The sequence below is a fragment of the Gavia stellata genome, chromosome 1 (genome assembly GCF_030936135.1).
Source record: "Gavia stellata isolate bGavSte3 chromosome 1, bGavSte3.hap2, whole genome shotgun sequence".
Lineage (NCBI taxonomy): Eukaryota > Metazoa > Chordata > Aves > Gaviiformes > Gaviidae > Gavia > Gavia stellata.
The window spans coordinates 19,509,764-19,527,261 of record NC_082594.1 but is presented as its reverse complement, the minus strand read 5'-3'; the positions used below and the strand labels follow the sequence as shown (position 1 = coordinate 19,527,261).

The 17,498-nt window shown below is 37.6% G+C and overlaps 1 protein-coding gene across 1 annotated transcript; it reads left to right on the top strand.

Annotated features, from left to right (window-relative positions):
- The first annotated feature begins 1,323 nt into the window (after positions 1-1,323).
- On the top strand, positions 1,324-16,524 carry CENPJ (centromere protein J). The gene is given in 17 exon segments (XM_009815971.2): positions 1,324-1,701; positions 3,746-3,869; positions 4,671-4,822; positions 4,824-4,878; positions 4,881-5,028; positions 6,570-6,675; positions 6,984-8,607; positions 10,019-10,151; positions 10,991-11,156; positions 12,213-12,452; positions 13,063-13,159; positions 14,113-14,210; positions 14,918-15,016; positions 15,128-15,268; positions 15,381-15,465; positions 15,581-15,701; positions 16,310-16,524. Coding segments are annotated over 17 exon segments (3,960 nt in total). The 3' UTR covers positions 16,503-16,524.
- The last annotated feature ends 974 nt before the right edge of the window (positions 16,525-17,498 follow it).

Here is a 17,498-nt window from a genome sequence, read left to right as displayed (position 1 = left end):
CCCTTCGGCCCTCTTCGCCTCCCCGGGACGGATCAGCCTCAGCCCTGCCATCTCTTTCGGTTGGCATGAAGGTGCTGCTGCCCGTGAACTTTAAGGGAAGCTTTAAACTGGCAGGGTGCCTCTAAAGGGTCTCCAAAAGGTGACAGGAAAAATAGCGTGTGAACCCTGCAGTCTGTACCTCGTTGTGAACTTCCAGTGGCGTCTCAGAACAGTCGGCAGTTGAAAAACATTTTTCTAAGGGAATTTTGCTGTTTCTCCTGGTTGCTGTTTCTCCTAGTTACCGTTTCAAGCTTTGGTTGATTAAGCGAGAGCTGGCATGAACTGGTCTCCTGGGAACAAGGAAGCTTTAAGAAGTTATCTCCTGATCAGCAGGACTGTTGAGCCTGGGCTGCTGTGGTTGTCTGTCCTTTGTCCCCTGGCCCCTTCTTTCTCTGTGTTCCCTGTGACACACACACCTTACGCACCGGCAGAAGAGTTAGTTGCCCTGGGACTAGTTTGAGGTAGCAGGGCTGAGTGGTCAGGCTTTTGGCAGCAGTTCTGTCTCTTTTTTTCTTCCTAAGTGAGGAAGTCACTGCGGGTCTCCTACCTGAATTCATTCATGTTTTATGACACTTGTAGGAATTTGGTTATCACTGAAACTTCTGCAGTCTTCAAGCTTCTTTTTGGATGGATTTAAAAAGAAGAAGCTGGCTGAGAGGAAGAAGCTAGCAGGCAGCATGGTTGTAGAGTTTCCATGAGAAACTAAGGCAGTGATGAAAATGATAAGTGTTGCATTGAAATATGTGCAGTAAAATATTTGTATTTAGATGGACACATTTGAAACTTTGCATTAATATGAAGGTCATGTGTGGGAAGTCTCTCTTTCAACTTCTCAAATCACCTCTCTTCTTTTGTTGCAGGCACTTTAAAAAAATTCTGAATCCTTCTCTGTACTACTGAAGAGAATATTATACAGAGCTTTATAATATTTGAGATAATATTAACTGTACTCAAATAAATAATAAGATTAAAAGTTGGATTATGTTGACTTCCTGCACAGAAAGTGTTTGTTACTCATTGTCCAAATTGTTTTTATCGCCAAGGGAAAAGTAGATTGTGACTTATTTTTATAAATACACTAGGTCGATTATAAGAGAGTAACTTCCTTTTACTGGGAATGCGTTACTGTAGTTTTCTTATTTTGTTTATCTGCTTAATTTCTAGTAGGTAATCATCCATATGAAATACCTGGAACTTTGAAAGTTTTACTGTCCTAACGCTACATAACATAATATTGTTAAGTTAATGCTACATCAGCAAATAAATTTGAATACAATTTACAAGATGCCAACTGTTGAAGACCTGAATAGTGAACAAAACTTCATTGCACATTGGATGACCGATAGTTCACGTGCTGGAGTCTTACTAGATCCTAGCTTTACTGGTTTGAAAATCAACAAAGAAAATTTGTTATCCGGACCTGAAAACATCACAGCTTTCCCTGCTGAAGTGTTGCATCTTTCAGACAGCTGTTCTGTAAGTGATGACTCCTTGTGCGAAGAGTCTGGCAGCTCTTGGACACTTCAGCAATATACCACTGAAACATCTTTTCCAGCAGCAGCATATAACATTGAAGCCTCTAAAACAGACTTTGTCCATGGTGAAGTGGATGGTCAAAATAAATCTGATCACAGTGATCCACTCTTACAAAAGCTTGAACAGGTAAAAGTCCTAAATTCCTTGACGTACATCCATTAAGATATATTTTGTTCCTGCATATGATTTGTCATACCTGGAAGTAAGCAAACTCTTTTCAACGTATAGAACACAGCAAGCTTAAAGAGCAAGTCCTAACTCAGTTATGTGCACATAAAAGTTGGTGTCCTCCTCATGACCTGCAGTTATTGAGAGTCTAACTTCTGTGGTTTCCAGCTGGCACAAGTTCCAGTTTAAAAGGAAATTGCAATCAGTGGCAGTGTACTTGTTCTCAAAATCTTTTTGCCTGGAAAGGTGCATGCAGTTTTACAACGTTCCGTTGTTTCTCCACTTGAAGCTGTGGAAATGGGGTCCTGGTCATTACAGTGGTAGTACTTCACCGTGTTGTGAATATCTGTGGTGAAGTTGTATGTTCTTGTATCTATAGCAACATGTTCTGTTAGTTCTCAAAATAGATATGTATGCCCATGTACCTGGTTTTGTTTAGATGAAGTGAGATGTTCCTGTTGAATGTCATGAAGTATCCAAGATATCAGGACAAAAAGGCCTGGAATTACAACACTGTGATGTTACTGGTTTTTTTTCAGCGCAAGCATGTCAGTTAATCCACTGTAACCGGCTGTATGTTTGCTCGTAGCTCTTCCCAATTACTAGATATAAATTGTGTTAGCTGAAAGTGTTCAGTGGCACTTTTATAGATCTTGCTGTTAAAGTTTAAGAACTCACTTACCGCCTTGTCCACTCTGCTAGGAGCTACCTCAGCACAAATCCCTATGTCTGTTCACTCAAGTGGAGAGAGGGAGAGGGGGTGGGTGTGTGTGTCTCTCTAGAGCAGAATTCCACAACTTACCCGGTGCTATAAAAGTTTTCTTCTGTATTTTACATGATAGGAAATTATTTATTCACTTTTTCAGTATTGTCAGCAGTATCAAACAGTGGCTAAATGACAGATACTGGCTTGTTTAATGATCTCTTAAGAGGAATTACAAGTCTCCTGTCTTAGAAAGTTACTGACAATCTAATATAAAAAAAAAAAAATATGATGCTTGTAGTGGCAAATGTAGTTTTGGATGTATGAGATTTTTTCTCAGTTTGGTTTTCTGAGGATATTATTATTGGAACACGTAGAATTGTGATTTCTTTAATAAATTCAGTGAAGGGGTTGGAGGTGAGACTTAGGTGATCTTTCAATCTTCATCATTAGCTTGCAGCTTCTACTTGCATGGTGCTTTACTTCTGTTTTCACTGGAACTTTAAGGGACTACAAAGGAAATTCAAGGGAAATTTTTTTCTTACCTGTTTCGTGACAGGTGTGATCCTATTGTTGATCTATGGAAGGATTTTATCAGGCCTCCTGCCCTTCCTTTGGAGGAGCTGGAACTAGAACATACGTATGTGCTAAAGATAGAGAGATGGACATGGAGGCCCACCACCCATTGCTGTAGTTTAGTAGGGTACAGAATGTCCTGCCTTCATATGGCTCTTGAGGCAGGGCTAGGGATTTCTGCTACACCGGAAAATTAAGACTGGATTACTGCATTTAATGAGTATTTTAATTCTTTTTTTCAGGCAGCTTTGAGTCTTAATGTTCTCTGATGCTCTTTTTCCCCTCTCTTGGTCCTTTGTATCAGTACTGTTCTCTGTAACTGAGATCTTGGGGCGGGGGGGGCGGGGAATAAACCACTACCCCACACTTTTTCTAAAGCTTTAATTATTATGAAGTATTTTGCATTTTAATAAAAACACATCATAGTAGAAGTTAATGTTAAAAGAGCAGAATTTGAATGTTTTTTCCCATGCACTAGAAATTAGTGTTCTGATTCCTATTGTTTGCAGGTTATTCAATTAAAGACTAGTGGAACTGTTAACTGGGCAAACTGGAAATAGCACATGTATTCATAGATAGAAAAATTCTTAATTTCCTTCACGTTACACTTACCTAATGGAACATCTTTAAAACAAGAAATACCTGTTGTCTTGATGACACTAATCCTGTGGTACATTCTAAGTAAACCTAGCCTCTAACACATTTATTTTTTTGTTTGAAAAGCTGAAGGAATTGCAACAACAGAAACAGGAACAGCTAAAGAAACAACAGATGGAGCAACTTCAAAGGCTAATGGAAGAGCAGCAGAAGCTACTTAGCATGGTATCTGGCCAGACAGCAGTTCTTGGTAAGTTGAGAAAGAAAGCATATGACATACTTTGAGTAAGCTGAAGAATTTAATCTCATTATCCAGTTAAAATCTGATAGTGTATTCAGTGTTTTTCATCTGAAGACTACTTGATCAGTCAAAGATAGATGCTGCATTGCTTCAGTGCCTGAAAGTTGACTGCTACTGTAGAAAGAATGCTATCCTGTTTTTATAAAATGCCAACTGTAATTTTAACTTGATCAATATACGCTGTGATGGGAGCCCTTGTTTTGGAGAACATATTTAAAATATAAAAGACAGTGTAAAACAAACAGTTGCTTTCCTTTGTGATTAGGTGTTTCTCCCAGTACTTGTGATTGCTTTAAGCTGTCAGTGTATCCAAATGAAGTGGTCCCTCCTTGCTTGTGCTCATGCAGCGCAAATTTATTCAGGTGAGGAACTGAACTAGACTAGGGAGCTGACATGTATTTAAAAACAAACACTTGTAACCTGTGTCAGTTTTCCAGTTCTGTTTGCCATGTGCAAAGGTAGGGGACAGTGCTGGGCTGGAAAAAGCTTTTAGAGTTGTTGGCAGTATCAGTCACACCTGACTTAAATTATTATCTTTCTTTCTCTCTGCCTACCTGAGAAAATGAATTTAGGGCTTAGCCTTATGAGAACAAAATCCAGATTGCCTAATCACTTATTCTTGATCAGTAACATAAGGATGGAGGCTGGGTGATCAATCTTGCCCTTCAGTGCCATTTCTTTTCTCCTGTGGAACAGTGGTGTTGTAATACAAATACACTGACACAGCCATTTTTTTCTTTTTATTTCAAGGCTATGCTCTAATGGCTGAAAGTCAAAAGCTAAGACTTGGGTGTTCAGTGGACTTAACATCTTTACACCAATTGCCATCATCTGGTTATCAGAATATCTTTGAAGGCAGAGCTTATGTTCCCATTGTTTCTCCACATACACAAGACAGTGATTTTTTTACAAAAGCTAAACAACAAGGAATGCATCTCATCTTATTTTCTATTAATTTCATAGGAAAAAACATGTGGTGTACAGAACAAAAGATGGAAATATTAATGGAGAGTGGAGGTCATCACATTGATCCTTTATGTGTGGACAGTGCAGATCTCTCTGAAAATTCCAGTGGAGGAAAATATTTGTGGACTAATACAGAGGAAAGGTAATTCAGACCATTATTATGCAGTTTTTGTCAAATAATGAGTTTGGTTGAATTCTGAGTCCTGATTGAAAGAGTCTGATATTCTCAATTTGTGTAGCTTTCTCAACCAAGGATTCCATTTTGGTAGGTACTGTGGAGACCTGTAGTAAGAGAGGCCCTGGCTTGAAATTGCTTATGCTGTGAAAGATGTAATGTGCATTGGCTGAAGAGGTGTGTGCAACCTGGGGTAATGATAGTTCAGAAGCACGTTTTACTATAGCTTAGTATAGGAGCAGTTACAATTACTGTTCCTGGTTTGATTTCTTACAAACTCCTAGCCACTGTTACGTGGTGAAAGTAGTAACATGAAGGAGGAGTGTAAGGCTGTGAGTTTTGAGTCTATTACCAGGAATTATGTTTGTTTAAATATCTGTATACTGCTAAGGAGTAATAATAGTGCTCGTGGCAGAAGCCTTCTCATGTATGGTAAAAGCTTTGTTTATGGAATTGATAAACAAAAGTAGTGGTTGGCATTGTTTTAAAGCTCAGCCTTGTCTGCTGGGTCATCACAAAACCAAGAAATACTTGTTCCAGGCTGTGGTGGGTTGAGTGCAGCCAGCAACTAAGCATCCACTCAGTTGCTTGCTCACTCTGTCACCCAGAGCAGAATGGGAGAGGGTATCAGAGGAGCAAACTTGAGAAAACTTGTGGGTTGAGATAAAAACACTTTGATAAGTAAAGGAAAGAGGGGAAAAAAACCCAAGTAATGCAAAGGCAGTCACCCTTCACCTCCCACAAGCAGACCGATGCCTACTTGATCTCTAAGCAACAGTTACTTTTGGAAGACCAAGCCCCCAGTTTTTACTGGTGAACATGATGTTCTATGGCATGGAATATCCCTTTGGTCAATTTGGGTCAGCTGTTCTGGCTGTCTACTCTCTCAGCCTGTTCACCCCCAGCCTACTTGCTGGGGGCATGAAAAACCAAAGAAAGCTTTGATGCTGTGCGAACAGTGTTCAGTAATAACTAAAACATTGGTGTCTTACCAACACTGTTGTAGTCACAAATCCAAAATGCAGCATTCTATGAACTGCTATGAAGAAAGCTCACTCCATCCCAGCCAGACCAAGTACTCCTGCAAAGGAGGAGGAGTATCAAAGGGGGGGAGATAAGGAACATGATCTCAGTAGCATTGCTGATTGGGAAGGTGGTACTGTAGAAATGGGAAGTATGACTAAAATACGGAAGAAGGTTTGGTGATCTGGGGAGAAGAAAGGGTCATTGAGAAAACCAATGAAAGAAGAAACAGCAAAACCTGCATACAGTATCTTTTAGATATGTATATTAACTATAGCAGGGATTTGATAAACCATATCTCAAAAGGTAAACAGCTAGTGTTTTAATGCATTTCTCAGATTAACTTTGACACTTAATGACAAAAATACCTCATAATTTGTCATCTTTTATGTAATTACACCTTAGGTCTTTGAATAGCAGGGATGTTAAACACAGTTATTTTATATGGAAATGTTAAGACTTGGGGTTTTTTTTAATTATACTAGACCTATTAAAGCTGCGATTCAGGAGAAGAAACGGACATTTGAAGAATTCCTGGAAGAACAGATACAACTAGAAGAGCAGCGTCTGGAGCAAAACCAGAAGTTACAGGTTATTTATTTATTTTTTTAACTTTATTGTTCTTTTTATATATATATATATATAGTGTGAAGATGCGATAGGTGCTTTAAAAATGTGCAAGGAAGATTCTAGCATCAAAAGCTAACACTGAATGCAATATTCACATTCTTAAAACAGTAAGTCTCAAATATTTCACTTGTTTAAGATGTCTTTAGAAATCCAGTAGAAATGTACTATGTAAACTCCTACTCATATGTGGGGTTTATTTGAAGAAATCTTCAGACTCTGTAAAGGGCTTTTTAACATTTTGTGTTTTACTTTTCCTTACCCCTTTTCAGGAGACAAATAGATCAGCCATTCAAAAACCAGTGATCAAACGACCCTTCCTGAAAAGAGGAGAAGGCTTAACAAGATTCACTAATGCCAAATCTAAAATTACAAAACTTGGAGAAGACACCCCAAAACTTCAACAAAGGGCTGCAGATGACAGAAATGTTATTAAGGTGGACAGATCACAAATACAGAAGAAAATGATGCCACCTGGCAAAGAACTGGTTTCTGAGAACCCTTTTGCACCATGTAAAAAATATAACCACCCTGATAAATCAAAACATTGCCCTATTCAGAAGACCCTGGTACTCAGGAATCACAATGGAAAAAATATCTTGCCATTAGAAACAAGAATGCAACCACGAAAAAATCATGAGGGACAGAGGAGAGATTCTTTCCCATCAGAAATTAACAACAAAATAGAAAATAAAGAGAACATAGTAGAATTTGCTAAGTCTAACACTGGCAAAATTGTAAACAAATTACCTGGCACAGAAAAGCCTCAGTTGTCTTGTGAGCTGGCCAGTGCCTTTTCTAATTCTAAATGTCCTGTAGGTCACCCTGTAAAAGATTCAGAACTGTCTTTTGAAGTTTCATTTCAGAATAAGCTGGAAAATTGGGAAAAAGAAAAAGAAAAAGAGAATCTAGAATTAGATGAATTTTTGTTTCTAGAACAAGCTGCAGATGAAATCTCTTTCTCAAGTAATTCCTCATTTGTGCAAAGGATCTTAGATCAAGATCAGCAAACTTTAAAAGGCCGTAGAATGTCTTCTACCCCTGTCAAGGCAAAACAACAGCAAGTAAGGGCGCTGGCTGTTGAGCTTATAAATAAAAAAAATAAAAAGGCAGACTGTATGCCACAGGGAAATACAAATGATAGAGCACTTATGCATACAGTCTCAAATTCAGGAACAGCTTTTAGAATGAAGGATCCATTGACTAAAACGGACAATGTAATATTTTCAGCTTCTTCGATGACAGCAGCTTCTGCTTTAAAAAGTAATCAATGGATTGTAAATGAAGATAAGGGTGAGGGCAATGGTGATAGTACTACAGATTCTGAGAGTGAATTTGAGACCACAGTAAAGCATGAAAATGAAGATGCTAAAAAATCCTGTATGAGCCATAGAGAAAGTGATGCAGAATTTCTTGATTATGGAGGTTCTGTTACAGACATCAGCAAAGAAAGTGAAAACAGAGATGCTGACCTTGGCTTGTCAGACAAAGATTGCAGTACACTGTCAAAGCAACAGATCAGAAAATCTTCCAACCAGAGAAGCATGTCTTGTATAAGTAGGAGGAAGTTTGAGTTTGATGATGAAAGAACATGGAGTGATCTTGATGAAAATTATGTTAACAGTGATTTACCTGAAAAATATACTAAAATACCTTTACAGATGGACTTTTCCAGTAAGAATGATACAGCTGTCCCAGATAAAGCAATAAAGAGAAAAGTTGCCTCAAAGAGGGGAGATGAAATGTCCAAAGAGTCAGAAGTGGACAGTGATTCAAATGGACCTCCTATATCAAACTTGATGATGAAACTGTTTCCTTCACTGAAACCAAAACGGAAGGCAGGCTGTCATTCAGAGCATGAAATCAAATCAAATGTGGAACAGGAGCCGGGAGTAGGTAGGAAATGTTGAAGAAGACATGTTACAAGTCTTTCCTTCTAACGCTTAAGCTGCAACGTGACATTGCACCAAAGGGTGTAAGTACAGACTTTTGCTGCAGGGAATGGCCCTAGTCTCACCTTTTATCTCCTTTCCTGCAGCTTGCAGAATGAGTACGATCAGTGAAAACTTCTTTCTTTTTTATTTTATTTTTTGTTTTTTCCTGGAGGCTAGCTTTCTGTCAGACCAGCTCATGGAACTAACTTGATCTGGAGCTGCTTGATCACTGTTTCCAAATCAAGGAAAGTATCAGAGGCATGCTGAAAATGAAGTGGTACCTCCCTTTCCAGTGACAGTGCGCATTTACACCACAGTAGGGTAATGCTATGCACTGTTACGTTAGCTTGTTCCCCTTATAAAATATAAGAAGGTAACGGCCCTGTCTGCATTTTCTGACGGTATTATAGTATCTAGACAATTCACAGGGAATATCGAAACATGGATTCATTTTTCTGCTTTGCCCAAGTTGATGTCGACCATATGGTTATAGTCTGGGGAAGGACTGCCTCTAAAAGCTCCTGTTGAAGCTGTTGCATTTATGTGAGATCATTAAAAATGCAGTTCAGTGGAAGCATGATGACATAGCCTAGCATTTAAATCTCTTCTCTGTAAGGTGGTGAGATCTTGGTTTCAAACTCTGCTCCAACGAATGCTTAGGGTTTTGTTTAGGTTTTTATGAGTGGTTCATATGAAAGCTGCTACGTCTGCTTACTGTTTTGTGAATTGATTCTGTAGGGTTGTCTAAAGATGCCTGCTAGATATTGTTTGCAGGAAGAGGGGTAGGGTTTTTTACTGAATCCAAGAGCATTTAAGGGTGAATGAGGCAACTACCTACACTGCAATTTCAGTATTTAGGCTCTTCTCTTGCATATTCAGAAGCAGACTATTAAAACCCTGGTATTGTTATGTAGTGACTGAACAGGAAACTGGGATGGCAAAAAAGCCAACATCCTATTATCAGCCTTTGCAATAGATTTCGCATCAGTGATGGGTGTGAACAGACTTTGTTGTGAATAAAACTTGGAAAAAATTTACAACCATAAACTTTCCTTATACCTTCATTTAATTTCTCTAGCTTGGCGTGAAGCCCTTCACATTCCAATTCCTAATACATATTTAGTTCTACAAAGATGACAGATATACTCAGTATTAGAGGTACTTGAGTAAATAGTGCAGAGTGATTTAAAATGTCACTTCTGTGTTATTTGAATAGTAGAAATTTTTTCAATACTACTAGTATCTCTAAAATAGTATCACTTGATTTTTTTTTTTTTTTTTTTTTTCCCTTTTTTTTAACTGGTGTGTGATAACTGTTCACTTCAGTCTTACAGATGCTTCTTAGATAACTTGCATTTGGTTTTCTTTGACAGGAAACACTGTTCCATCCCAGGTATTGAGAGAGAGACTCACTGAATTGGAAACTGAAATAGAGAGATTCAGAGCTGAAAACAAAACTCTAACTAAACTCCGTGAAGAAAGAGAACATGCCTTGGCAAATATCAGGTAATTTTTAATTGAAACATTTTGATGTATTCACTTGCATAGTATGTTCCAGTTTCCAACAGCACAGATAAATAATTGGTGTGTTTCAGTTACAGTGGAGACATAGGTCAAGAAACTTGTTGTTGCTCTATGTATATATTAAACTGTAATTATTACTCACACACAAATTACAATATTAAGAACCCCTGCTAGTTTAATATGACATCCTTAAAGGCTATACTTGGGAGAATTTGTATACTTCTGTTCTGAGTGGTAACACAGTCCTAAATTTGTCTTCAAAACTGATCTTCATGCTAACATGATCGATGCTCTTCCTTTGGATTGGATGTTTGTGTGTACAAACAGAATATTTTAATTTGAACTGATGGACTTATAAGTGATATATAGAGCAGAATAATTATCTCTGGTGACTTAAATGTGGCATACCTATTCCTACCAAAGTCACTTTTGTTTTGTTTGGAAACAGCATCACGTTGTTGGCTAATGTTTAATTTGTGACTTCCTGCTGTTACCAGATTCTTTTCCCTGGTACTTTTGGGGGAATGGTGTTCTACTGCTTTGAAGAATGTTGGAAGATTTTAGCCAAAGCTTTGTTAAATTCAGGATAACTTTTGTGACTAGAAGATATAAAAATAGAAATTGTTGGACTTCAAACACAAGCTGTGTGACAATTCTTACCCCTTAAATAAGTAATACCATTTATAGGTAAGTCTTCCTGGGGGTAACAGATGCTGGATTGGAATCGATGACCACAAATTCAGAGTCTTCATTTTCTTCCTCAAATTCCAGATTTGAAGTAGTTTTGGGCTAGAACAACAACTTTTGTTTCATAATTATAGGAGAGAAATTGCCAACTTTCAACAGCAGAAAGCCCAACAACTGGCTGAAATAGAAGAATATAGAAACAAAGAAATGAAAAAACTGCAAAAGGAACGTAAAGTTTTCGAAAAATATACCACAGAAGCTAGAGCAATTCCAGACAAAAAAGAACGTGATGAAATTCAGGTATAAAAATATATTGTTCTTCTGGTCTACACAGGAACGCTTAAATTCATTTAAAGGCAGTCGAGTACTAAATTCTAACTTAATTGAAAGGTTGCAAGTGATTTCAAGATGGGAACTGTTAGTAGGCATGGCTTAACTGAGGAAGGGACTACAGTCTTCACAACGTTGTTTGGTGGTTTTAAGGCAAAAACCCCTGATGAGCAAATCTTTTTGTGATGTTTCCATACTAAAAACTGCTCATGATTATGGTAGACTAATCTTCAACTTTGGTACAAAATTAATGTAGTTAATAATAAGTTGTAAGGTTGGTTTTTTATTCATGGTAGTGGATCAAAATGCAGACTAGAAATGTACTTGAGTTTTATTCTGTCTATAACTTTTGTATAGTAAATGTAGTAATCATTTACAACTTTCACAGTTATATTTTGTTATTACTTGTAGGTTTTTAGGTATCAGAGATGTAAGAAAAACCATCTGTTTGTTCCTTCATTATCAGGATGTATGGTACACGAGATGTACAAACAGTTGTATTAAACATCACACATGGATCTCCCTCCTCATTCCCTACAAATTTTGCTTATGTAACTTCAACAGATTGAAGTAACACTTGCTAGACTGCCTAGGCAGATTCACATGTGTTTTATGTGATTGAGTCCTCCCTATTTTCCTGTGCCAAGATTTTTGAAGGGCCCTCTCAAGGGTAGCCTTAAAGATTTCATGTTTCTGTCTCAAGTGTATTTGTACTGGCTGGTCTATGAAGTGTAAAGGATGCCAACAGGGCAATAAAGACACTTCTGTGATTTGAAGTTGAACTTATAAAGTTGGTAGTCTAAAGTAAATAATACCCCTTTCAGGGAAGAAAAATTCTTCTCCTTTTCACTCTCAGGGAAGAAAAATTCTTCTCCTTTTCACTCTCTGCCCCATTAAGCTGATCTTATTTTTTTTGCCACTCATGCTTTTTTATGCTTGTATGTCTATTAGAACATTAAAATCTAAAAAATATACTAAAATATTTTCTAAAAAGCTCTTTAATTTATAAATACGCATTTTTCTGAGGCTTTAAAACAGCAGATTGCAGAGTTACAGGAAGATTTAAAACGAAAAGAAGCAAAATGGTCAACCACCCATCGACGCCTGAAAGATCAAATAGAAGCTTTAATAAATGAGAATATGGAGCTAAAAGAGGAAGTCAAAATTATGGAGAGGTTTCGTCTAGAAGCCTGGAAGAAAGTAGAAGCTGCTGGAAGCAAGAGGAAAATAGAAAATTCTGAGATAACTCTAAAAAGAGCAGAACATGTAAGTTACTAATCTTGGTGTTTTAAATTCATCTGTGTTAATACTGAGTTTTGGATTATAAACTTGGAATCCAGTAGCTACAACCTAGATGTTTACTTTGAATTTATTAAGCTTGGGACTCCACTAATGCTGACAGACCAAGAATTTTGTTCGTGTCACATTCTCTCCAAATGTGAATGTTCACAATATACAGCATCCATTCTGTTGAGGAACTCATCTTAGAAATTCAAAATGATGCAATTATAAGAGAAAAATCATAGATGGGGACTTAACTTGTGAGCCTCTGCACCTTAAGGATCTGCCAGGCAAACAACGCAGTTCATAATTTTCTAAAGCAATTATATTTAGTTTTTAAATGGTAACTATTATTCTGGATGGCTTGCACCAAATTAACATTCTGCAGTTGCTGGTAGTGAGGCAGCAGACAGAGGAAGAGTTCCAAAGTATAGCTTTGGCTACATCACACAAGCCCTTCCGCTGACTACATCTCAAATATTTGTGAAGAAAGCTTCCAGTAAACTTCATGTCACATGGTGTATAAATTTTGTTGCTGCTGTATGAATAGTTATGAATAAATTTCACAAACCACAAATAACTTCCTTTCTTTTAGTGTCTACCAAATAGAGGCCCAAAAAGTCAAACTGCATCTCTGCTTCCAGTACAGAAGTGCAGCAAGATAAATGGCAAAAGTTATTCACAAGCAAAAGGTATAAATGTTTGTCTAATTAGAGAATTATGTTTAACTCTTTCAAAGAAAATGTGGATTTTTGCTTTTTTTTAAGAAGAGTGCATCACCACCTCAGAAGTAGATAGATAATAGTTGTAATGGACTTGAGCATATGGATAAATACCTCCCAGGGTAAGACTCTGGAGAAAGCTATGATGAGACCATTCTGGTCTTCTAGTCATGTATGGCGCTCTTGAGGGTACCAGGAGCTGCATTCTGTAACCCAGGATGGTGTTCATCATTGATGTTCTCCAAGCCGCAGATGTTAACAGTGTTGGAACTGCTGTGTCTCTTCAGAACCTTCTGTTATCAGGGTCTGTAATCATATGGGCAATGCTGTAGCAGGTGTTCTTGTTCACAGTTAGGAGCAAATGCTGTTGGGAGCTATACCCCTTACTAATGAATAATCACATAAGGAAAGTAACTGGAGGGTACTCTTTTGACACCTCTGACAGCTCAAACCACCATTATGTTATATGTTAGAGGAGTATATTCCAGAACTGAAGCCCTTGCTGTTTTATTTTTTGGTAATCTTTCTGGCGTGCTAGGAGAGACATGGGAAAAGTCTGCCAATCAGTTCCTGTTAAAAGGTTACGTTAGTCTTCCTTTATTCATTATAAGGCGTTAACTAAAAATGTTGTCTAGATCCCTAAGGGGGGGAAAAAAATCCTTTGTAAGCCTACAGAAATGAAGTAAGAGAGAAAGTGCAAATATTATGCCTGTTGCAATGATTCTTCAGTTTAGCTTCTTGCTGATACATGAAGCAATGAATCAGCTTATGCTGATTCGTTTCATAAATACACTGCTTTCAGTTGCTACTGCACTTAAATGTAGGTGTCTTGTATAACTTGACCTCACACGTAATTGTAACACTTTTAAACTGTACTTTAATTTTACTATCCAAATGTAACTTTATTATGTGTATTGGAATAGGGAAGCTTTCTAGAACACCTGCATCAGCACCTGCTAATGACAGAAGCAGCTCTGAGGCAGTGACTGCACCGGAAGATTCTTCTAGGACTTTTATGGTAGTAAGTCCTGTATCTTGATTTGATTTTGAAGGGGGAGGAAAAAGCCTAAAATAAAGCAATAGTTACTTGTACTTAAACAAGTATCTGGAGGGTGACTGGTGAAGCTGTTGGCTCACCTTATGTTCTTCAACTGCAATTTTATTGTCGTACCAGAAAATGGCTATGTAGTAGTCAATGCAGAGTGTTTTACCTGTGTCTAGTAGTTGCAGCATTCTTTGAGGAAAGAAAATAATAGTATCCTGCCCCCTAGAATTTTGCAAAATTTTTTACCTTTTGAAAGGGCAAAAAGATGGATGTTTATATGCTCCATGTAGGGCAACTGTGCAAGAATCTTGTAAACAGTTGAATGAATTCTTACATTAATTGCTGTAGGTAGCATTCAGGTTTAATAAAACTTCATCAACTGTTTCATACCTTGATATGGATGACTTAAGGCAGTTGAGCACCATGTACAACGCAACACTGAATTCCACTTTAATGCAGACTACAGCTGACCACAGACAACCAATTATTGCTGAGTCTGTCTGTCTTACCATTTAAATTACACTAGGAGTTGCATAAAACCCAGATTGTGTTTATGCCTTCCTATACTTGTCTTCCTCCCCTGATGCTCCTTGTTTCCTAAAATACCTGTCAGCCTAGGAAAAAAAACATGCAAAGACAAAGCTTGATTTGAGTTTATGCTTAGATTATTGTTGTCATTTCAGGACACCTCTCCTAATGAAGCTCTTGTGTCACCACCATCTGGACTGACATATACAGACAGTGAAGAGATACAGAGAGAAACTGCTTATCCTGATGGAAAGGTAAAACGAGAGCTCGGCACTCCGAAATGCCACATGACAGCTGTTGTGAAAGAGGAATGAGAATGTGAGTGTGATGGCTCAATACTGACTTCTCTGTAATGTATTCATTAGGTTGAAAAGGTTTTGAAAAATGGCTGTCACCTCATATTTTTCCCCAATGGGACATGGAAAAAAGTGGGTTCTGATGGGAAGACCGTAACTATAACCTTTTTCAATGGGGATGTGAAGCAGGTTATGCCTGATCAAACAGTGGTATGTATACTACACCTTCTGCGCTTTTCTATAAATATTTATTTATGCACACATATGTAAACACACACATATAGAAAATTTCTCATAGTTATATCTCAACTGTTTTCTGCAGATTTACTATTATGCTGATGCTAAGACTACCCATACTACATACTCTGATGGCTTAGAGGTCCTGCAATTTTCAAATGGACAAATAGGTAAAGAAATCATCCAGCCCAACCAACCCTCAAAATTGCTGTCCAGATATATAAAATATATATATACACACCTGTGTTTATGTAATAAGCATATTGTCTTAAAAATACATTTCAGAGAAGCATTATCCTGATGGCAAGAAAGAAATTACTTTCCCTGATCAAACTATCAAAAATTTATTTACGGATGGGCAAGAAGAAAGTATCTTTCCAGATGGTACTATTGTTCGTACTCAGCGGTAAGCTTTACCTTTACAGGTACCCTAGCCTGTTGATGGGAAAGTAGCAGTTAGGGCTCACTGATAGAGGCAGTATAGGGTGACACATCTATTTCTAGAATCTCACATTTGAATATACTGTACTGTGAATGTGTACTTACTGTTTGAAACTTTAATTTTTTTTGTAGTTTGAAGGGGACATAAAGACTGCATGCCTGTGTGTATTTTCTCATACCCTAACCTGAGATTTTTCAGATTTGTGCATAATTCTAGAGAACATGTGAGAAACTAGTTGATGCAGCAAGCAGGTCTGACATCCAAAATGATAGTGATCAAAACATTAAGTTTTAAACTTTTCTTGGACTACTGCAGCAATAGATTTAGTGTGGTCGAAGCTCTCAAGTATAAAAAAGTTACGTCAGTTTTGCAGAAACAGGTCTTTGAGTACCAGCCAGCTGGGATGGTATTTAACAAACAGGCTTTTCACAAATACTGTATTTAAGTTCTTCTTTCATTTAGGCTTGCATATTTAATGTTTGTTCTGAGATTAAGTTTAAGCCTATGTGTAATCCTTACAATGTTTGCTTGGTGGTTTTTTTTAAATACTTACATACCTTTATTTAATGCAGAGATGGAAGCAAAACTATAGAGTTCAATAATGGCCAGAGAGAACTACACACATCACAGTTCAAGAGACGGGAGTATCCAGATGGTACTGTCAAGACTGTGTACATGAATGGACAGCAGGAAACAAAGTATGTCTCTGGGAGAGTAAGAGTAAAGGACAAGGATGGTAATATTATCATGGACACTAAATTGTAGGTAATGTCAAAACTGTTGGAAGTGTTAGCACATCAGCAAAAATAATGTACATTCCTGTAAACAAGAAGCTTGTGTATATATTATTCTGTTGTGTATATATTATTTATTTTTCAGTGGGTGTTACTATATCAAAGCTTTTTCTAATTTTTTCCCATTTCTGCTTTTAAGAAGCAGTTTATTGATTCAGTATTCTGTCACATGTGGTTTAAAGGGTGCTTTTTAAATCAACTGTCAGTGAAAATTCATCAAACAGCTGTAATTACCTTATTTTACACATCTAAGAGAAAATTCCTCAAAGTTATGCTGTTGGAACCCCTGCTGTGGTGAAATACAGCACATGGACAGATTTAAGAGTCTGGGTATCAGTTTACTTACTGCTTGACTTAAAAATGAATGGCAGCATTCCTTTTCAGTTAGCCTTAGGCTATTTTTTTTCCTTCATCTTATTTTTTCTTAATCTCACAGTTAGGAGGCAATAGCATTAGCAAACTGCAAACTCTGTTCTGTAAACTGCTCTTCTATATTCATAAGGCTATGATAGGTGAGACTGTGGGAAAGGTTAATTCTCCAAGCTACTCAGAAATGTGGGAGGAAACCACCAGAAATCATCAAAGGTCATCTCATCCAATTCTTCCACCTAACATGCATTTTTAAGCTGACTTGTCTCTTTAAAATTCTGCATTATCTACAAGCAAAGTGGTACTGTTAGAATGTCTGCTGTAACTCTCCATTATAGTGGATGCTGAAAACTTTGTGTTCTCTTGCACAGTAGAGGATTATCACTTTCTTCTCCTTGTTCCCCTTCCCCCTGTCCTTCACCTCTGTGAAAGCAAGCTCTGTAGTTACTGTGCCTGTGCCCTTTTTTACTCAAGGGGTAAATCAACTTGCAGTTGTGAGTGAGCATAGTTCCCACTACTGAAGTTGCTTGGTGGGGTGGATAGGCAGGTCTTGGCCTTTCTGGCAATCTTAAACAGCAGCTCTAACATAATTCAGGGC